This window comes from Mustela nigripes, chromosome 18 (assembly GCF_022355385.1).
Source record: "Mustela nigripes isolate SB6536 chromosome 18, MUSNIG.SB6536, whole genome shotgun sequence".
Taxonomy (NCBI): domain Eukaryota; kingdom Metazoa; phylum Chordata; class Mammalia; order Carnivora; family Mustelidae; genus Mustela; species Mustela nigripes.
The window spans coordinates 21,320,570-21,344,517 of record NC_081574.1 but is presented as its reverse complement, the minus strand read 5'-3'; the positions used below and the strand labels follow the sequence as shown (position 1 = coordinate 21,344,517).

At 34.2% G+C, this 23,948-nt stretch overlaps 1 protein-coding gene across 3 annotated transcripts in view; it reads right to left on the bottom strand.

The window, feature by feature from the left end:
* Positions 1-23,948, bottom strand: part of TUSC3 (tumor suppressor candidate 3) — a 261,179-nt gene that overhangs the window by 4,769 nt on the left and 232,462 nt on the right. The window contains exons 8-10 of one of the 3 annotated variants that reach the window (XM_059384047.1): positions 11,273-11,347; positions 7,327-7,417; positions 2,953-3,015 (exon numbers count right to left, since the gene is read on the bottom strand). In XM_059384047.1, the coding sequence (XP_059240030.1) occupies positions 2,997-3,015; positions 7,327-7,417; positions 11,273-11,347 (185 nt within the window). In that variant the 3' untranslated portion in view covers positions 2,953-2,996. Of the gene's footprint in view, positions 1-2,952; positions 3,016-3,067; positions 3,221-7,326; positions 7,418-11,272; positions 11,348-23,948 lie in introns of those variants that run through there. The other 2 variants (XM_059384049.1, XM_059384048.1) reach the window with 2 other exon arrangements.

Genomic DNA, 23,948 nt, shown 5'->3' with positions numbered 1-23,948 from the left:
GGAGCAGCTGCCTTAGGTACCACCATCAACTTCTGTCTGGACTCCCTTTTACCCTATCACGAATGATTCTCTTCACAGGTCATGGTAGTATGTGCATACGTAACACTGACTACTGTAGCTAGCTTACTGTGAAGTGAATTCATGTATGGTCAACTGATGCAAGTAGCGACAGAAGATGGAGGCTGCATGGCAAGTCTAGAGAATTGTACACAGAAAGATTAGAGAGCAGACTAGAACCAGCATGAATATGCCCCAGAAACCCCCTTTTGCTAGCTTAAAGGGATGCAACTATTCCCTTCTGGTCTACATAATTTGATTATTGCTTAAAGTACATCAACATGCAGAGGGGCATTGTGTATACAAAGAAGGAAGGGGATACAGATCTCCATAAACTTCCAAGTTTGGTTCTTTCCTAATTATTCCCTCATACTTAAAAACATTCAGGATTTACATAAAAATGCAGTTCTTGACTTGCAGAGAAATGTTGTTCCAAAAGTTCGTAACAAGGTTATTATTTGAAATACCAAATTAGTTTTTCTAGAGAAACATTATTTAAAATGGTAGTTGTTTTCTCAAAGTTGAGCCAAAAAAAAGTCTGTCTCAATCACTATTCAGCAAAGATTTACTGCCCATCTATTCTGTACAAGAATATTGTGTTTAGAAGGGTGCTGTAAGATATGAAATGACTGAAAGTCATGGCCATTAGGTTTTTTCCCTAGAGGAGAGTAAGACCTGGACACAACTAAGTATAACACAGACCTATCTGATGGGATGGCAAGTCCAAGTGTTAGAGTTTTGTTTGCTTGTTTCCTCTGACTTTGAAAACAAGTTAAAGGAAGGGATAGTAGCCTATGCTATGGGAGTTCAGTGCCAAAAAATAAAAATAACATTGTGTTATGTTCAGTATGGGGAGTATGTTCAGTATGAGACGCTCATACACTTTCTGTAAAAGGCCAGGAAGTGAATAAAAACTGTGGGCTGTAAATCTCTGTTGAAACCACTCAACTAAGCTATTGTGGAATGGGAAAAGACCTCTGGATTTGGTCACTGTGTGGTCACTGGATACTCATATTATATGTAAAACAGTTTATTCCTTTTTTCTTCCTGTGAAAAATCTAAATGGCTTGCATTTTGTTTTTATTTATCTTAATTTTATTTATCTTAATTATCAGTTGTTGGTGTTTAAAAAAAAAAAAAAGAAAGATGCATACACAGTGCTCTTAAATGAATGCTGTCCAACTGGGAGCTGGATAAATTCTCTGAGCTCTTCAGATGGACATAATTTTCTTGTGTACTGTACTTCCTATTCTCAAACTGGGGAAGAGTCAGGGAGATCTAATGGTGGCATGCCACCCTGTCTTACAGAAATCATGTATGTGATTAAAGGGCAGTTGCTCAGATTTCATTTTGGTATTGAAAAGAAATTGGAAGGGAGGTTAAGGCTTGCTTCTTTACTCAGAGCATGGATCATCCGCTAGTTGAATTGCTCAGTTGGCCTTGCACCTAGTGGAACTCAATGACTCACTGTTCTTAGGGCTTTCTTAACCTTTGCTTTATATTCATGTTCTAAGGGGATGTAGGAGAGAAGTACATTATGGCTGTTAGCCAGTCATCTTTAGCCTGCTTCTTGGCTTTGTAATAGAATATTACTGATCCCAGAAAAATGTTCAATGTTCTTAGGGCTTTCTTAACCTTTACTTTAACCTTAACCTTAATCTTTACTTTATAGTCATATTCTAAGGGGATGCAGGAGAGAAGTACCTTATGGCTGTTAGCCAGTCGTCTTTAGCCTGCTTCTCAGCTTTGTAATAGAAGATTACTGAACCCAGAAAAATGTTCAAATCTGAACTCAACAATCCCCCCAAAAGGCCTAGAGGACTTGACTTCATTAGGAGAAGGGAAAGGAGAAGGGAAACGAGCTCTTTAGGTATGGAAACCTTTCTTTATCTGTGTGTACACAGGGCAATAGCTGTCAATTCTCATTACTGCTACGGCCACTTCTCTACACTGCCTAAACTAAAAGACTTAGTAATAGCTTTCGTAGCATGGTTATTAATAATGAAACATAATCAGGAAGGTAGATACTATATCTGGGGGAAAAAGAATAATAAAGCTAGTGTGTGGAATAATGTTGGGAGATAGGTGAAGAAGAAAAAAGTCTTTTAGATCACAGGAGCTTCCTGTGCAGGGTTTCTGCATAAAGTTTGCATAGAGTAAGTGGTTCCTGTCACAGTAAGGAAGGTGAATTTTCAAGATGGAACTCACCCTCTAGAGCCATTTTGTGTATGTCTGTTCAGACTATGTGTTGTGAGGCTGGAGGGGTTGGAATGAGCAGTACAGAATGTAAAAGAAAAACAAAAACAAAAAGCTGAATTTTCTACAGAAATTACTTCATTTTATAGAGGTTCCTAGTATCTATTTCTAATATTACCAAATGCTGATTAAAAAATCTTAGTACATATTTAAAAAAAACATGCATTTTGTTTTATTATCTTGGGAATTAAAATTTATACTGTTTGTTAGTGGAAAGAGAGATGTGACTACATTTGTCCTAGGCAGAATGAAATGTATTTCTGTCATTTGTTTTAGTTCTGCTTTCCTAACCTTTTCTTAACTTCTTTCTAAAGTAGTAAGAGGGAAGTAACTAAATGAAATGATACTTTGTTTGGAGTAGAGTGCATACGCATATATCGGAGTATTTTACAAACCTATTATTTGTCAAATGGTTAATTCCATGGGTCAAAGTCTATTGCAGACATCTGTATCTGAAGTCTTATCTCTAAAGCAATGCACAACAGCCTAAGACTGGAATATAGGGTCTCACAGTTAAAAGTTATCTTACATCTATAAAACAGCAGTTTGCTATAACTTGTCTTATGTATGAGAGAAATCTTATGGTCTTTATTTGAAGGATGAGGAAAACTGAGGCTCAGAGAAGATTAAAAGACTTGCCTGAGGTTATAGTTTTAAAGTGCCATGGTCCAAATCACATCTTCTCACTCAAAGTCCAGATCACTTTCCAATACACCACAGTGAAATACAACAATATGGAAAAAATAGTCCTTAAGATTCAATTTCCATTTGCAAAATATTATTACAAGATTTAGCACTGTATTCCTTATCTAGATAAGATAGGGGCCAGACAATGGTGCCTTTAGAGCATTCCAGCTCTTCTCCGAATCCTCTCTAAATCTTCGGTCCTTTATGTCATTCTTCAAAGCTGGAACTCAGCAGGAGAAAGACAATCCCAGTGAAATTCTTATCAGTGATATGTATTGTGGGTTGATCACCACATCATTTCAATATTATTTTTCTATTTGTATAACTCAAGATTATATTTAATATTTTCTCTACAGATGAAAGATCTACATGTAAGATACAGAAATGAATGTGAGATTGCTATACTGTATATCCTGGGATTTTTTTTGTCTTGCTGTACTTGTCTACTACCATACTTTCCTCAAAATTCATATAAATGTCTTTCATTTCTGTTATTCTGTACTTTCCATTACTGAATGTCCATTTCTCAAAATAGCTAAGGACATCAGGAATTAAAAGTAATTTTTTAAAAGACAATAGAAGATAGTTTCTATGTCCATTATAAGCTTAATAAAATACATTTTTATTATTTGATGCCAGCCAGCTAAGAATCAATCTGAATTTGCAATAAGTATCTTTATAGCTCAGGTTTCTGGAATAATTATCTTTCCACACAGCACACATCTCCTTAGGCATGTGGAATAACCTAACAACTCCAAAAGGTGTCATTTGATGTGAATTCCATCTTCTGGAGTTGTACAATGTGGCAAACCAGTACTCTTCTTGTCACTGTTTCTAGCTTAATGGCTCCTGTTGCATTTAGATAATACATAAAAAATGTTTTTGAGTTAAATAGTCAATTAATATGATGAGCACCTACTATGCGCACAGCACTTTGGAGATACACAAAGGTATTTTCACAGACTCTTCTCTAAAATACCTCATAATATTACAGAATGAAAATGATTTTAATACATAAGACAGTAATATATGAATACTTAATGAAGAATGTAATGAAGTAAAGTGCTGAACAAAAACATAATGAAGTAAGATGCTAAAGTTGAAGGGCTTGTACAGGGTAAGAAGGAGGTGAAGTAAATATTTATTGCGAACCCCATTACATTTTAGGCATTACAAAGTGATCAGATAATTTATCCCCACAGAAGAAGACAGGTATTATACCAACTACAAATGACGAAAGAAGCTCAACAAAGTTAAATATCTTGGCAAAAGAAAGAGAAATAACTTGAGACAAACCTAACAACTGAGCCTATCTCCAACCCCATAAAAAACTAAAATATGATTTTCAAAGTGAAGAAGAATGAGACCCAGAACTTAAGTAACTAATTCCAAGCCCCAAAGTTAGCAGAGAGGATCTAAGATTCAAACTCAGATTTGTTTGACTGCAGAGCTAGAGCTATTAATTAAAAAATTATATATTGAACTCAGCTCTTACTGTAAATATTATTTTCCATTCTGCTACTCTATCTTGCTAAGACAACTAAAGAGTTTTATAAATAGGAAGATAAAGTGATTGAATTAATAGAGAATGTTTCATGGTTTTTTGTTTTTTTTTTTTTTTACTAAAGTAAAGGCATGGGTCAGAGTACTTTTACAGAAATTTTTTGAATTTTTGTAGGTCAAAGTGGAAAAAAATGGGATATTACCTGTAAGTAAAGACTATCAAGTATTGCTACTAGCTCTTTGCTTTTCTCTGAAAATGGGATGAGCCTAAAGTTAATCTTTATTTAATACACAAAATGAACGCAGTGCTACCACTGAAATAAAATTTTTTTTTGAATTATGGCTCAGATGGTAATTAGACCAAACTCTTAATAATCTTGATATTTCACTAGTAGTTTCAAGGGACTCAGGAGCCCAATTTCGTTCATCAAAAGGTTCAGGGACAGTCTCTTCTTTGCTAAACTGAATCATGCAAATATAAAAATTACTTAATCTTCAGTGTAAAGAAAATCCTACTTAGTAAATGAAACATAAATGAGTTTGAAATATTTATATCTATCTGAATTAATGACAGTAAGCATCTAACATTTATTGAGTAATTAATACTACGTGTTATTTACCACATACTTGGCAATGTGTTAAGTAATTTACATTCACTCTCACGTAATCCTTACGATAGTCAAATGAAGTATGTATTTTTTTTTCATTTAGTAATGAGAAAACCAGTATTTAGAAGAATTAAATTACTTGTCCAAGGTCGCAGAGTAACAGATCAGGGTTTTTTTGCTTTGTTTTTTGTTTTTGTTGTTGTTTTAAGATCGGGAATTTAAATGCAGCAAGTTTGCTTATTGAAACCTAACAGAGAATCTGGGAGAATTCAGTGATGGCATGAAACCTATTGATAGTGTAGGAAAAGCACCCTTAAGACTGAAATGTAGGAGAGATTTAAGGAAATAGGATAAACCCTTCAAGCAGACATTTGTTTCTTTCAACAGTTATGAAGATCAACAAAAATAATAGTGTGAAGTGCTGAGAAAATGTAATGAAGAACATAAATGTTTAAGGTATTGTGAGGCTTAAGATTAAAAAGAAAAATAAAATGCATAAAGGTCACTACACAGAAGAAATTGAAGGTTGTAGATTAAACAGAATTCAAAATTATGAGGAATAAAAAATTAGCACTATGCCCAGGATTACCTTTAAACCCCTCAGTAGTATTTCTGATACAAAAGTTAGAATTCACAGAAATTTAAAAGGAAGAAATCAAAGGCCACAGAGGGCTTAAGGCAGTATACCCAAGAAAGTACTTTAGTATTGGAGTTTGAAGTCCCTGGTGACAGGTGATTTTTAAATTAGTGTGTGATACTGTGTTCAAATGTGCATCTTCACTATGGGATAGCTCAATGGTTTTATCCAAAGTATGGGTATTATCTAAAGTAGGCAGAAGTGGGAAGTTTTTTTCAGTCTTTTTAAAGGAAAAAGTGTGTTTGTCCTTGCAGTTCATCTCGAAGTCTAGGATATGGTCTTGGACGAGAAACTATTCTTTGTCTTTTGCAAGCCTACTTCAGTGTATGTCTGCTGCAAATGATTGCATTAACTTAGCTCCTGGTCCCCGGGGTTAATAGTAGGGCTTCACTCTCGGTGAAGACGGATAACCACAAATGTCTTGTCAGAGGTACTTAGGACAGCACATGCCTTCTGGAATGTTTGGCATGTTTTCCCTTTCCTAGAATGATGGTGTCCTGTATATCATTCTCTTATTCCTTACAAAGTGCTTTATTTGAGATGAGCAAGGCTGATATTTTCTTTTTTAGGCAGGTACTCTAATGCTTTTGCCACAGAAACACACTTCTGGGAGTGCAAACTGTTTGAAAATGTGGTGCTATGTTACGCTCATAATTGACCTGGCATTCTCAAGCAGAATAATTCCGTGGGAAGAGAGAGCTCTTTCTGTAACATCTCACATTTCCACTTCTCAGAATTATTTCTCTCTCCCACTCTTTGATTTATTACTTCTTTCATTCTTGCTTGTGCTATCATCTTTGCTTTTTCTCCAGTGAACCAGTTGTATAGATGTATATTTTCCCCCTACGCTGTTAGGTTTTTAGGATTTAGCTCAGGAGATATCCAAATCTCTGGCATGTAATCTCTGCAGACCTTTTAGCAACACTTGGTTTTGATGTTTATCATCTATTTATTAACACATTCAAGATAACTGATGAAAATATCTGAGAAAAAAAATTAAAGATAATTCAAAAGGCAAATGATGCAGTGCAGCAATAATAATCATAAAAAAAAGCAGGATCTCACAACTAAGGTAACTTGAGCATAAATCCATGTGCTAGACTAATTAAGGTAGAAAACTTGTCAAATGTAAAATTGGCATTTTGGAGGGTACATACTGATATTCTATACTATATTTTTTTAGTTCTGAGAGATGCATATATGTAAATGTCCTATATAAACCTGAGGAAGCCAAAGAATTTGAATGTGAGTGATCGGATGGACAGACAAAACAAGAGAAAAAGAAATTTGATGAATTCCAGAAAGCTAAAACCCACTGTATTATATGTACATATATAATACATATGTGATAAGTATCTCTAAAATGAAGTTCTACTGTCTATAAGGCCGTGTGCCTCATAGGTCCTCTGCAAAGTCTGAGCCGAACGCATGGCAGGTGCTCAAAGACTTGTTTAACTGAGTTAAAAATCACTTGGCAAATGAGTTAGCTACTTGATATTAGCCTTTAAATATCCATTAACCAATGAAGTCATTTATTAGTTAAAAATAAAAACATTCATATTAGTGTAATGATATTACCTATAAGGATAGCCGTGGTATTTGGAACGAAATATTGAAAGTAGAAAACTGAAGAAGAAGACCACCAGGCCTAATCCCACTAGGCAAATTACTAGAAAGAGACAGAAAATGCCATTAATGTTTAGACACATGGAACCAAAATGCATATGTTTTTTAAATGCATTCAATTAATAACAGTATACTTACATTTTAATAGTTCATGGCACATACAGGCACAACAAACCAGATAATCCAAAATACAATGTATTCATTATTTTCCACATTCTTCTCAATGAAAATGTACTATTTGGGGTATGAAAACAACAAAAGTGACTGATCTAAGTCTTCTGGTGCTTTTCTTCTCTTACAGAGTTCCTATAAGTACTAAAATGCCTCAGGGATCAAAACAAAACAAAATATGTGATAAACCACAAACAAGATTATCAGCCCCTGCCTTATAAAGCATTGGCTATATTAGCATAGACATTTGCATTGTTAGAATACTAAACGGAATTTTATTCTTTTCAGATGCCATGCAATATTTATTAAGAAATGTCATTTTAGATTATTGGCTAGATTATTGCTTCGGGTAAAAGTCTGTTACTTAGAAATAGTCATCCTAGTGTACAAAAAGCTGGAATAAAACCTTCAGGAGTGAAGTAGTAGAGATTCTGGAGAGCCCAAAGTGGGGGGGAAATCCCCCCACAGAGTAGATACTTTTGTCAAAGTGCTATTATTTCTTTAACAAATGAAGAAACTGTTAACAAATGGCATATTAGAGCAGAATGTGCTGTGGTCTAGGTTTTCAGTATCCTTGTATCCCAGGCAGGTTAACAAGAGTGAAAATACTTTTTGTCTTCTTTTCCTTTTTGTTATGGTTAGGAAGATTTTACTCTAAAGTCAAAGAGTAATAAATATTTGTAATACAAAACAATGGAAATATGTATGCAAATATATAGAGTATTTAAGCAAGATTTATTACTATTAGTAAAATACATGCTTGTAAAATTAAAATGCTTAAAAAGCTGAGCCAATTAAATGCAGGTCTGTTTGGAATAAAGAAAAACATGAATTTAAAGAAATTGAAATGGACAAATCTATGCCATAAATAAGTAGAAAATAGAGTTAATTCTTAAGAAAAATCTAAGCATTTAAGAATAAAACACTTGCACGATACTTGTATCCTTTCATTAGTTTCAGAGAATTCTTATAACAATACTGAAAATATCTGAAATAATTAGAGAAAAGAAATGAAACACACTAAGGCACAGAACACAAGGAAGAGTTAGCGGTTCAATATACTTCCATAATGATGAAAGACATAAAAAAAAAATCCTCCTAGCAGGTCTGAGACCAGGTTTAATTACAATCCTGGAAATCAAGGAGTGGATAAGTTATGACACTGTCAAAAAATGGTCTAGAAATCTGTCAGTTTTCTTTCAACTGTGTAGGATTATCAATTCTTTCAGTTTTGAGTATAAATTGCTGAAAGTCCTAAGAGCTTAACAACATTCAACTGTAGCCTCTGTGACATTCCATTTCAGACAAAGTTCATGCAGTTGAACTTCAAATTAATATTGGCAGAAAGTAAAGTAAAAAAGTAGGTTGCTGAATATCCCCAAATTGAAGAACACCTTTTTAAAACACTTCTTACAACAATCTTACTAAACCTAGAACTGATTACCTCATGCTTTATTTTACACCTTACCACATCTGGTATTTTTATCAAATGCTCATTCTTTTCTTTCTTGTTTTAAATTTTCAGAAGCTTTTAGTTGCTTTGCCACTTTGGTTGTGCTCAATGGAAAATGAAGCTCAAAGTACATGATCAAGTAAAACAATATATTTACTTGATTCTGTGCAGTGGAACAAAACATTGCTACTCAAGTCCTTGTTTATAGGGAAGGGAGCAGTGGAACTGAGTGAGTGTGTAGTAGTGAGGAGTTAGTAATTAATGAATGAACCACTGCAGCCCATATAAGGTAACATACTTGTAAGAAAATGCTATGATACAGAATCTTTCTGATCTGAGAAATAATAATCACAGTAGTTGTATTATATATCAAAAAGGAGTAACTGTAAAATTTATTTCCCGTGTCTCCTTTCTCTCATACTACACATGAATAAATAATTTGACAATGCTGAGTGCTGGAGTAATATGTAGGGAAATATCTACCAAGAGGGAAGCTGGAAGTAGTGATTTTGTAAACTCAATATAACAGATGTTATAAGATAAAAAATTTGTGTATTTATTACTATTACTTAGATTAATAAGATAGGATATATAATAAATAATTACATAAGAAATGTCTTCATTAACATTGTCAATTCCAAGAACATTAGATTGTTTGTTCAAAAGATGTATCATAAAATGATATTCTGCACAATGCTTAACTAAAAGTAATACATTAGATTCTTTTGTAGTTTCTTTACAATGGTGTATAGATACCATCATGGGAAAACAAAGGAGAGACTAAACTGTATACTATATTCAAAATATATTAACACTTAAGACAACTATTTAGAAATCATTACGATATATTTATATACATGTCACCATAGCTAATACCTCCAAGAAGAAAATAAGTCTGGATTTTTATTTTATTTTATTTTTTAAAGATTTTTTTTATTTGACAGAGTTCAGAAGTAGGCAGAGAGGCAGGCAGAGAAAGGGAGAGCAGGCTCCCCACTGAGCTGAGAGCCTGATGCGGGGCTTGATTCCAGGACCCTGTGATCATGACCTGAGCCAAAGGCAGAGGCTTAACCCACTGAGCCACCCAGGTGCCCCTGGATTTTTTCTTTAAACTTCTTAATAAATTGTCTTTCTCAGATACCTGTGCTGCTCACACATAAATTCTAAGCTTAAAAAGTTTCCAGAAATGCTAAGCATACTGGGAAAAATTTTAATTATGGGTTTAATTATAGAATTACATAGGAACTTGATAATTAAAAAAAAAAAAAAAGGCTTGTGGCAGGAAATTGAAGGCCCCGTCTTTGTTCCTAACCTATGCTCCTAAGGGTAGATTCTTCTCCCATGTTCTTCCCTTGCCTTGTCAAAATCTAATACTTTATACAAATGAATTTTTTTTTCTACAACCCCCCTGAAAGGAATAGTTCCATCAAAGGATAAACGTAGATAACTTGCTTAGAAACACAATGCTTAGACAACAAAAGGTGCCTGGGTGGCTCAGTCCCTTAAACATCTACCTTTGGCTCAGGTCATGATCCTGGAGTCCCAGGATGGAATCCCACATTGGTCTTCTCCCCCAACCAGGGGTGGGGAGTTTGCTGCTCCTTCTGACCCTTCCTGCTCTGCTGCTTTTTCTCTCTCAAATAAATAAAATATTAAAAAGAAATCTTAAATCTTTCTAAAAGAAATCTTAAAATCTTAAAAAAAAATAATGCTGGAAATCTGTGGACTTGTAAATCTTGGAATACCACTGGAAAAGGCGTAGAGCCTGGAAAAGGCATGATCAAAAGGTAACTTTTAAATGTCGATTAAAAGAAATTTGGAAGTAATTGGAAGGTATTCTATTTCAGTGTTTTGTACACTGAAAACTGTGAGTCCTTGAATGTATACCGGATTGTTGTAGAATAAGGCACACAGCATTTGCCAATAAAATCTCTGAAGACTCTGACCACAGAATTGTGTGTCTCCCTGTAGTGTGGATGTTACTATGGAGAATACAGCTTCAGTAGAAACGGGTCAGAGCAGCCCTGACAAGGGCTGACAGCTTGCCTTTATGTGCAATTCCACCGAAAATAACCCAATCCCATTTTGGAAGAAATATATTTTAAGTATTTGTACACCCACATCCAACAACTAGAAAAAAGTAAAACAAACTCCAACCTTTCTCACATCAGAAAATTTCTTGAGAAATTTATTAAGGACTATTATATATTTCCCATTTTACTTAAATGAATCTTAAGATTAAACAAAACTACAAAAATAGCAACACACACTTACTCCGTCTTTTTCCAACATCTCCCTTGGATGTTGCTGCTTCATTTAGAAGAACCATCCCCATGGTGATAGCAGCATCTATAGTAGTTGTCAAGGAAACAGCAGAAATACATGCAAATAAAATCTATTAACTTTTCTGGATCTGAACACCATGTTCTGTTCCAGAATGGGAACGTTACAACTGCACACAGGACAAGATATGATTTAACTCTCTCCACCTAACACAAAATGACCATTCTTTGTGTGTTTGACTATGGATTAATTTTAAAAATAAGTAACCTGAAACAGAGATTTTGAGGGTCTAACTCTAAATGTTAAGTTCCAGGACTCATTTTCTTAGCACTTAGGAATTAAATGGATTTCCAAAATCAGTTACACCATTTCACATTATTGATGGAAGCTATGTACTAGTTATAGTCACAGGGACAAATTTCATCGGCAATCAGAGAAAATCAAAATATATTTACTATGATTTTTTCCCCAGGGCTTGTGTGTATAGCTTTCCTTTTCTTGGCTTCTATTTCATGTGTTGTTTCATAGATTAACCTTGTTTAAAGAAATATTTTTTAAGGTCCAGTACTGTGTCATGTGGAAGTTTTTGTTACAAATTACAAGTCTTACAAAAGCAACAAACACATTGTGATAAAATGCTCTCACAAATTTAGCAGGATCTTAATTTAGTTAAATTGACATTTTAAGAATAAATACAAAAATTCTGTAATGTCTGCTTGCAGCAGGATGAATCTATTCATACCACACTGAAAGATGCCAGAGATTAGAAAATGATAGATTTCACTTTTTTTTTTAAGATTTTATTTATTTGACAGAGAGAGAGAGATCACAAGTAAGCAGAGAGGCAAGCAGAGAGAGAGGAGGAAGCAGTCTCCCTGCTGAGCAGAGAACCTGATGTGGGGCTTGATCCTAGGACCCTGGGATCATGACCTGAGCCAAAGGCAGAGGCTTAAGCCACTGAGCCACCCAGGTGCCCCAAGATTTCACTTTTTTAAGAACATTCTTGGTCATGTTATTAAAACAGGTTTGACAAAGACTAATGTTAAGATTTAAGAACTCATCAATTCTGTAAATAGATTTATTATGTATTCTGCCCAAATGACTAACGGGTTGAAAAATAAGAGAAAACTAAAATTCTAGGCCAGAAATTCCTTAATTTGTTCAACTATATTATGGTCTCCTTGTATTTATTTCTACTATGTATGTACAACCAGCATCAGTAAGTCTGCTATACAGGATACATCTAAGTGTCTTCTCCAAACATTGAAAGCTCAATGAATATTATTTGGCTATGTCTGTAAAATTAAGTGGAGTAGGTCAGGAAAAATTCTGCAAAATATTTCCACTATATTTTCATAAACATCATATCAAAGTATTGATTAATAATTATAAAATAATTGAGTCTGTCATGACTGTATTATCCAACTTCTAAAAACAATAAATACCTAACTTCTCCAGTTAGGTATTTATGCTTATAATAACCTCGCTCTATATAAGAGTGGTTTTCAATCTATTCTATTTAGCAATCCTTAATGGAATTCTTACTGGAGAGAACCAACCAATCAACCAACCTTGATTTGAAGCCTACCGCATACAAGAGAAAAGCCACTATCAGCACTGTGTAACACCAGCCCTCCCACTTCCCATTCTCAAACCAAGCCCCAAACATATATCTTCTACTACCACTGAACTTTTAGGGAACCATGATACATAGTTAGAACCATTGAAATTTTGGTAATTATTTGAGTTCCTTGAGTTTCAGTCATGTCGTGATAGCCTGAAGGGGTAAGGTAAGACAACGAGTATTTCATTTTGTGGTTGGTAGTCTGTGGACTGAAAGGATTCATTCTTAACATGTTTTAGACAATCGACTGATAAAAATTCCCTTGAGCCTAGAGTCCTAGGACTATGCTAATTATAAAGTTATGGGGAAACAAATTAAAATCTCCTAGCACTCAAACTGCTCATACGTAGGAAATTTCTATTGATTAGCTTAATAAAGAGTTAAATTAGGTTTCCCTTTCATTCTTCTCTGGTTACATCTGGCCAAAATTTAGTAATAACAAAGTTAAAACCCATCAAATCAATAAATAGTACTTAATAATAGTTTATTGGGAGTGCAAGAACAATTTTTAAACTAGGGTTCCCCAAATTCAAGGACTAATATAATCCTCAGGGACATGAAGTCACTGAATGGCTTATAAAGTAAAAATGAAGAAGTTATTGACCTTTATAGTGATTGGTTATTATAGTGGGGGTTTCCAGATAGCAAGGGATTGGTTACTAGTGATTATCTCTCATGCCATTTTTAGGAAGAAGACAAGTTTCTTTTATAATTATCAGAGGCATTTGTAAGAATTGTCGCAAGTTAATTTCACATATTTTTGAAGAGGGCTAAATTTAGTCGTGTTTATGCGGCTTAAATGATTTTGTCTCCTAAGGGAATTCTTAAGTCTGAGTTCTACTTTTTAATTCACCTTAACATTCTTTATTACATTCAGGTACAAATTTGAATCTACACAGTTAAATATACACATTTGATCTGAAAATACACACAGGATGTCAGATCATTTTAACTCTAACAAAATACTTTTTGCAAATATTCAAAACAAAAATGACATTTAAAATGATTTTATGTAGATATTATAAGTAAAATAGGTATCACTACAAATGCTTCTGAAATTCCACTAATAAATCATGGGCAAATGTGACTATTTCTATTTCTGGGGAATAAGTTTTACAAAATTAAATGATTAAAAATTTTAATAAAAGTATAGCCATATATAAAAATATATTCAGGATAAAATTTTACACATAAACACTCATTTGTACATATATATGTGTGTTATAAACATACCTATACACAGATATAATCTCAAGAAAAAGTATTCTTTATTTGGCAAAAGAATATTGGATATTAACTGTGGTTACACAAGTAAAACCAATCCCCATTAAAAGCTCTTCATACCATTTTTTAGTACTTTTCCTTCGCAAATAGTTAAGCTACAATGTGAAAACTACATGAGTAGTATGCTTCTTGTTGGAATTGTTTTTGAATAATAAGCAAATTCAATTTGTGACAGAATTATAGGATTTTCTTAAGCATATACCACATTTTATTGCTTTATATTACTGATGCACAATTGTTGCCAAATGTTTGCTATTATAAATATCCCCACAGGATTATCTGTTGACATGTGCAGTATTTTCCATAAGATCTACACTTACAGGTAGATCTGTATGTATGTATATATTCAATCTAATAGCCAACATTTATTTACCTAAACTATGTGCAGGCAACTGAGCTAAGCACTGTGCATGGATTTCTCTCATTAAGCCTTCTAATGGTGCTGTGAGGTGGGTGCTGTTTTAGTTCTTACTTACAAACTGGGATAATGAAAATTAGAGACTAATAACTGGCACAAGGTGTTAAGTAGTGTGAGAACCAGAATTCAGACCAAGGCTGTCTGAGCCAGTGCCCATTTGCTCTTAACTACAATGCAATAGAAGTCTTCTCTCCTTTTTTCTTTTTATGTATTAAAACCTTAATATGTTTGACATAAGACATTGTGTAAGTTTAAGAGGTACAACATATTAATTTGATATATATTTTAATTCAATTGCCATTGTAGTGATAATCATCACCTATATCATACTACATAATTACCCTTTAGAAATAATTAAGGTCTAAACTAAGCAAATTTGATTACAGTACAACACTGTTGTCTATATTCATTTCACTGTGCATTAATTCTCTAGGTTTTATTTACTACCCATTATTAACTTTATACTCTTTACTGTCTGAGCACCTTCCTCCCTCTTGTGGTAACCACCATTTTACTGTTTTGACAAGTTTGGCTTTTTAAAATTCCACGTATAGCATACATTAGTTGCCTTTCTTTGATCTCACTTAGCATAATGCGCTCAAATTCCATCCCTGTTGTTGCAAACAGCAAGACATCCTACTTTTTCGTAGCTGAACAATATTTGTGTATCAACTTTTTTTTAACCATTTATCAATAGACACTTAGGCTGCATCCATATCTGGCTATTCTAAATAATGTACAGTAAACCCAGGGGTTCACGTATCTATCTAAAGTAGTGGTTTTGGACACATACTCAGAAGTGCAACTGATGAATTGTATGGTGGTTTTATTTTTAATTTTTTGAGGAAACTCCATATTGTTTTTTCATAGTGGCCACACCAATTTACATTCCCATCAACAGAGCACAAGGATTCTCTTTTCTCTACAGCCTTGCCAATATTTATTTATCTTTTTAATAACAGGCTTAAATTATAACAGAGTGAGGTGGTATCTCCTGGTGATGCTGATTTGCATTTCCCTGATGACTGGTGATGCTGAGCATCTTTTAATGTATCTGTTGGCATTTGCACATCTTCTTTGGAAAAAGGGCTGTTTAGTTCCTCTGCCTATTTTTTAATCAGGTTGCTTTTTGTAATTGAGTTGTAGGAGTTCTTAATATATTTGGATATTAAACCCTTATTTGATATGTGGGGTTTGCAAAAGCTTTCTTGCATTCTGTAGGCTGCCTTTCCATGTTGTTTCTTTGGCTTTGCAGAGCCTTTAAATTTGGTGTAGTCCCTTTTATTTTTTTTCTTGTGTTTTTGGTGACATATCCAAAAAAATCATTGCCATCAAGACTGCTGTCAATGAGCTTCTTTCTTTTGTTTTCTCCTATGAGTTTTATAGTACCAGATCTTATGTTTAATTCATTTTGGTTTACTTTTGTGGGTGGCACAAGATAGGGGTCCAGTTTCATTGTTCTGCATGTGCAAAAGAGACATGTGTTGAAGAGACTGTCTTTTTCTGAATGTTCTTGGGTTCCTTGTCAAATATTAATAGATTGTATATGCCAAAGTTTAATTTTGGGCTCTCTATTCTATTCCCTTCATCTCTGGGTCTGTTTTTGTGTCAGTACAACACTGCTTTTATTACTACAGCTTCGAAGAATTGTTTGAAATCTGGAAGTGTTGTACCTCTCATTTTGTTCTTTTACCTCAGGACTGCTTTAGCTATTTGGGGCCTTTTATGGTTCAAAACAAATTTTAGAATTGTTTCTCCTATTTCTTTTTCTTTCGCTTTTTTTTTTTTTTTTTTTTTGGTAAAGATATTATTTATTTATTTGATACAGAGAGAGAAAGCACAAGCAGGGGGAGCAATAGCAGGAGAGAGAAAAGCAGGCTTTCCATGTAGCAGGGAGCCCGATGTGGGGCTTGATCCCAGAACCCTGGGATGGTGACCTGAGCTGAAGGCAAGCGCTTAACCAACTGAGCCACCCAGGCACCCCTCTTCTATTTCTGTAAAGAATGCCTTTACAAAAAAAAAAAAAGAAAGAAAAGAAAAAAAAAGAATGCCTTTACATTTTGACGAGGATTACATTGAGTCTGTAGATGGCTTTGGGAAGTATAGACGTTTTAATAATATTCTTCGGATCCATAAACACAGAATGCATTTCCATTTGTTTGTGTTTTGATTTCTTCAGCAAAGTCTTGTAGTTCTGTTGTACAGATTTTTCATTTCCTTGGTTAAATTTATTCTTAAGATTTTTTAAAATTTTGATGTTATTGTAAATTAGATGGTTTTATTTCTTTTTTAGATGTTTCATCATTAGTGTAAAGAAATGCAGCTCTTTTCTGCAACTTGATTTTGTATATTCCAGCTTTACTGAAATTGTTGATTAGTTGCCAACAATTTTTGGCTCAGAGTTTGGGATTCTCTTTATTGGATATATATATGTGTATATACATACATATATATGCTCCTATCATCTGCAGGTAGCAACAATATTACTTCTTCCTTTCCAGTTTAGATGCCTTCTGTATCTGTGTCTTGATTGCTCTATCTAGGACTTCCACTATAGTACTGAATGAGAGTGGTGAGAATAGGCATCTTTGTCTTGTTGCGGATCTTAGAGGAAAAGCTCTTATTTATTTATTTATTTATTTATTTCCCATTGAATTTCAGTGTTAACGGGGCACCTGGGCAGCTCAGTCAGTTAACCATCTGCCTTCAGCTCACCTCATGATCTCAGAGTCCGGAGACTGAGTCCCGCATCCAGCTCCCTGCTCAGCAGGAGTCTTACTCCATCTGCCTCTCCCTCCCCCTTCTTCTGCTTCCTTTCTCTCTGAAATAAATAAATAAATAAATAAATAAAATCTTTAAAGAAAGATGCAGTGTTAGCTTTGGGTTTGTTTTATATGCCTTTCATCATGCCAAGGTATGTTCTGACGTTCTGACTATATACCTAATCCTTTCAGGATTAGGTATAATCCCATTAAGGATTTTTATCAGGAAAGGATGTTGTATTTTGTCAGATCTTTTTCTGCATCTGTTGAAATGAACACGTGATTTTTTATCTTTCGTTTTATTGATGTTATGTCTTACATTTATTGATTTGCATGTTGAACCATCATCCTCGAATTCTAGATTAAACCCCATTTCGTTATGGTGTATAATTCTTCTTAAGTGTTCTTGAATTTGGTTTACTGATAGTTTGTTGACAAATTTTTATATTTGTAGTCACCAGGGGTATTAGTCTATAGTTTTCTTCTGTTGTGCTGTCCTTATTTAGTATTAGTATCAGTGTAATGCTGGCCTCATAGAATCTGCAGTGTTCTCTACTACTCAGTTTTGTTTTTTGTTTTTGTTTGTTTGTTTGGGTTTTTTTTTTTTGTGGAATTGAGAAGGATTAGTGTTTATTCGTATTTAAGTGTTAGGTACAGTTCTCCAGTGAAGCCATTTAGTTCTGGGATTTTCTGTGTTGGGAGGTTTTTGATTACAGATGGGATATTTTTATTAATATTTGATCTGTTCATATTTTCTATTTCTTCCTGATTTGGTGTTGGCAACTTTTGTTCCCAGGAATGTATCCATTTCTTCTAAATTATCTAATTTTTTGGCATATAATTATTCATATAAGTCTATTATGATCCTACATATTTCTGAAGTATCCATTCTAATAACTCCACTTTCATTTCTGATTTTGAGTCTTTTTTTCTTGGTTTAGCTAAATGTTTGTCAATTTTGTTTCTTTTTGAAGAATCCACTCTTAGTTTTATTGGTCCATACTATTGATTTTCTGGTCTTTATTTCATTTTTTTCTACTTTGTACTTATTTCCTTTCTTCTGTTTACTTTGGGCTTAATTTGTTCTTTCTTTAGTTTTTTGAGGTGTAAAGTTGTTTACTTGAGATTATAGTTTCTTAATATATGCATTTATTGCTATAAACTTACCTCCCAGAACTGCTTTGGCTTTATCCCATTAGTTTGGTATATTGTATTTTCTATTTTCATTTGTTTGAAGATGTTTTTAAATTTCCTTTTTGATTTCTTTTTGACCTATTGGTTGTTCAGAGATATGTTGTTTAGTTTTCACATTTGTAGATTTCCTAGATTGCCTCTTATTGATTTATAATTTTATACCATTGTGGTCCAGAAAAAATAGTTGGTATGATTACAGTCTTCTTAAATTTGCTAATATGTGTTGTGGGTCTTATCAAATCATTTATCCTTGGGAATGCTCCATGTGCACTTGACAAGAGAATGTGTTTTATGCTGTTGGATGGAATGTCCTATGTCTATTTGTTCTAAAGTTTGGTCCAATTCTAACATTTTCCTGTTGATGATCTATCTGGATAGGTCTATACATTGCTGACATTAGGTTACTGAAATTGCCTACTCTTACTGCATTGTGTTCAATTTCTCTATTCAGCTCTGTTAGTATTGCTGAATATATTTTGCTGCTCTGGTATGTTGGGTGCATATATATTTACTATTGTTATATCTTCTTGATGTATTCACCCCTTTAACATTATATAATGACCTACTTTATCTCTTGCTAACATTTTTGGCTGAAGTCTATTTTGCCCAATCTATGTATGGGTAGTTCCACTTTCTTTTGTTTTACACTTGCTTAAAATTTCCCTTTCCATTTCTTTATATTGAGCCCACGTGTGTGTTTAGAGCTGAAGTGTCTCTGACAGGCAACATATATTTGGGTCTTGCTTTTTAAAAAATCTGTTCACCTAGTCTGTGCCTTCTGATTGGAGATTTCAATCCATTTACATTTAGCACGAATAGTGATACCTAAGGACTTACTACCACCATCTTCTGTCTTCTGGATTTTCAGTGTTTCTTTTTTTCAATGTTTCTTTGTCCCTCTGTTTCTTTGTAAATTTGTGGTTTTCCATAGCAATTTGCTCAGTTTCCCCCCCCCCCAAATCCTCCCCCATTTTTTGTTTCTTATATCTGGATTTTTAACTTGTGGTTATCATGAGGCTTAGACAGAATACCTCAGATAAGTTGCTATCAGCAGGAAAAAAAAACAACTTCTTTGATTCATGTATTAAAGTTCTGCCCTTCACTCCTTAGCTTTTTATTTTTGATGTCACAGAACAGCTCTTTTTATGCTGTGAATTCATTAACAAACTGCAGTAGCTGTAATTATTTTTAAAAACCTTTCCTTTAACCTTTATATTAAGTGGTTAATATACTTTTCTAATATAAAGTTACAGTTTTCTATTTCTTTCACCTTTGTCAGACATTTGTGGACTTTCCTTTTTTTCTGTGTTTCTAATTAGCATCTTTTTATTTCAACTTGAAAAACTTCTTTCAGCATTATTTATAAGACAGATCTGGTGGTGTGGAGCTTCTTCAGCCTTTCTCTCTCATATTTGAAGGATAATTTTATGATATAAAGTATACTTGACTGGTAACTTTACTTTTTCAATACGTTGAGTATGTCATTCTAATCTCTCCTGGCCTATAGTGTTTCTACTGAGAAATGCATTGAGAGCTTAAATGGGGGTTCCTTTCTAGGTTATTTTCCCTTTTCCCCTGGCTGCCTTTAAGATTATTTCTTTATAAATGATTTTTAACAGTTTCTTGGAGATCTTTTTGCATTGAGATAATAAGGCACCTCCTTAACTTAGTAGACTTACATGTCTAGTTTCTTTCCCATGTTTAGGAAGTTCTCAGCTATTACTACTCTAAATAAACTCTACCTCTTTCTCTCTCCTCCTTCTGGTATACAATTATTCTGATATTTGCTTATCTGATAGAGTATTAATCTTTAGGGTTTTTTAACTTTTTAAAAATAAGAGTTACCTCTTACTCCAACTGAGTCATTTCTAAATTCCTATCCCCCAACTTGCTTATTCTTTCTTCCATCTGATGTGCTCTGTTTTCTATGCTTTCTAATCTATACTTTATCTCATTTATCAAGTTTCTCAGCTCCGGAATTTGTTTCTTTCTTTTTTTAAAAATTTAAATCTCTTTGTAAAGAACTCCTTCTGTTCATTAATTTTATTCCTGAGCACACTGAATTGCCTGTTTTCTTGTAACTAATTAAATTTCTTCATTCTAATGAAGAAAATTTGAATTCTTTATCAGTTAGATTACAATATTCCATGCCTAGATTTGGTTGCTTGAGAATTATCCTTTTTGTGATACCATATTACTGTGACTTTTCAGTATCTAATGAAATGTGCCCCTACTGTCCCATTTGAAGTAACACATGCCTTTCTTGTTTACTTCCTTACAGTTCAACAGGCTGGCAATTAGAAACCTTTTGTTTTCCAGAAGGTGGTGCTATATCACAAGTTTTGGGCTTTCTTACTGAGCTGGCTTTCTTTGCTACCCTTGGGAACAGGCTTGTAAAAAGGACTACGTTCAGAAGAAAAAAAAAAAAGGCTAGGGGCAAAGTCTGAGTAGGTATGGACTTAACACCTGGGGCTATGGGAGTGCCCTTGGGCCAGTAAGAGAATCCTCCAGTGGGGAAATCCCAGAGGTCTTTGGGCTGACCTTTGGCTGAAATCCTGGAGCCTACTGCAGGAAAATGCTTTTCTTATAAGACCCTTTGATGTTCTTGTCTGCCTCTCTCCATTTACTCTTCCTTTCCCCAGTCATAAGGTCCCTCCTCAGGAGCTGGGTGTTGCTGGTCTCTGCAGCCTGCACTGCCAGTCTATCTGTCCTTCACCATTTTCCTTTTCCACCTCTTCTGCCAGAGAAGTAGTTGCTGTTGCTTACCACCCTCCAAATCTAGTAGGGACAGAAGGCCAACTTGGGTTTGTTTTCCTTTTTTTCTCTGCCCCCAAACTTGTCTGTTCTTGTCTGTTTGCCAGTTTCTCCCATCAGGCTGGTTGGATCCCCAAAATACTCTCTCTCCGGTCAGTGTAACAGCTTTTCACTCTCCACATTACCTTTTCTGATGGCAGTAAGTGGGTACGGGACAGACTCACAGACTCCTTTGGATCCAGCCCTCTCTGAAATCTTCTTCACCCACTATAGGGAGTACAGAGGGGTATCCTGGTGGATTGAGTTGAGGTACTTTTGTTTGGTTACAAATGTCCAATTTTGTAAATAAAAAAGACAAACTCATACTGTCATGATGCTGAACTCATTCTCTTCTTTGAATTGCTTTGTTATGCATAGTTGTCATTTTAATGTGGCAAATTATTTTTCCCTATGAATTTTCTGGTTGTTTCTTGCTTATGAAATTCCTTTAAATCTTAAAAACATTCTCGTTCTTAATATCTTTAAGTCAGGTAATGTCACTCTTCTGTTCAGAACAATTTAAAAGCTTTCCATGTCACTCTGAATAAACAAGATTTCAAAGTGGCCTCTAGGCCCTACATGATATGTATCCTGATCCACAGCCTATACGTGTCTGCTCTTGTTTGCTCTTATTCTTGTCCTACTAGCTATTTTTCCAACAAGACCGAAATCTCTTTGCCTAGGCATCTTTGTACTTGATATTCCCCTGCTTAATGCTCTTCTCCCAAATATCCACAAAATTCACTTCCCTTTTAGTTTCTGCTCAAATGACATCTTATCAGAAAAGCCTCCTCTAACCTCTCTTATTCCTTTTTCCTGTTTTTTTCTCCATAACACTGTTTTTGAAAGAAATTTCACATTCAATTTAAAAAAAAAAATTACTTACTGTCTTTTTCCTGCCGCTACAATGTTAGACCCCCCAAAAGGCAGGAAATTTTTGTTTGTCCTCTTACTCATTGCCCTACAACTCTTTGACAGATACCCTTTTTTTCAGTTTCCAAATAAGGAAAATGAAGCAGAGAGGTCTGAATAACTTATGCAAAGCCACAAACTATTAAGTGACAGTTGCCAATCAAAAAACCATAAAAGAAATGAGGTAGGATGATAGCACAAGGTTAGATGAAAATGATGAGAGAAGAGCAAAGTAACAAAAGAGCAGGAAATGCAGAGAATCAAGATAATAAGTTAACAGCAACTCTCTTGAGGTCATAAGGTTAGCGACTTTTGCTTTTTTTACTTACCGCATCCTACTGAACAGTAATTTGCAGAATTTTTCTGTACAGGCCTAGCAAGTACAGTTGACCTTGAAAACCACAGGTCTAAACTGCTGGGGTCCACTTGTATGCAAATTTTTTTGTTACTCTAGTACAGTATTATAAATATACTTTCTTTTTATGATTTTCTTAGTATTTTCTTTACTTGAGTTTTATTTGTAAGAAACAGTATATAATACATATAATATTTAAAAATAAGTATGATTATATGCTATCAGTAAGACTTCCAGTTAACAGCATGCTCTTAATTTTTGAGGAGAAAAAAATAATTATGTGGATTTCTAAATGTGTGTATGTGGGGGGGGGGGGTGTCAGCAACCCTAACACTCACACTGTTCAAGGTTCAACTATAAATTTATAAATACAACTATATGAACTCTCTGTAAGCTGTATGATGTATAGCTACTACTTAACACTGCTGTTGTAGTGCAAAGTAATCAAGACAATACAGAAATGAATAGGTGTGCCTATGTTCCAATAGATCTTTATTTATTAAAATAGTAGACGGACTGGATTTGGAGCTCACTGGTACTATTTGTCAACTGTGTTACACAGAATCCAAGGTAGTGCAAAAGGCAATATAAACTGTTCTATCTGAGAGGAAGTTAGTTTCATTTACTTGAAAATAAATGTGAGAACTTAGTAAATACAGTGCATACAACCCCAAAATAGGATTTAAAAGCAAAAGAATAAGTAGTTATTTGGTTGTGTATAAGCGCAAGGTAAAATTTTCTATACGAAAGCAGTAGGGTCGAGAAACAAGTGTTATCTTTAGAATATTTCCTGCAAACTTGAGTTTTCTAGGCTTTACCAAAAAATAAGCTGCAAACCTACTTTAAACTTGATTGTAATTAAGATTATGAACTAAAATGGCTTAAAAGAGCTAACTTTCCCTTTTCCCTCTCTTTATTTAAAGATACCTTTTTAATTTAAGGCTTTTGAGTGTTGAGAATTATTATTTAACTTAAGTGAAATATCATATCATTTTGCATATCAATGACAAAGTTTTGGTTAAAAAAGGGCCTACATAAGACTTAATCATTTGGAAAAAAAAATCTGTAACATAATTTTTAGGTGAAATATTAACTTTTAGAAAGAGGTAAAAGCTAGATGATGGTCTGTCAGACTTAATGGGTAAGGCTTTCTTCACTGAGTAGAGGGTTGAATGACTCAGCACTAATCTGAGAGTTTCAGTGTTTAACTCTGGATTAAACAGTTGATTTTCTGCCATTAAACTGTGAGTGTAGAATTCTACCGGTCAAGATGGCGGAGAAGTAGCAAGCTGAGACTGCTTCAGCTAGCCGGAGATCAGCTAGAT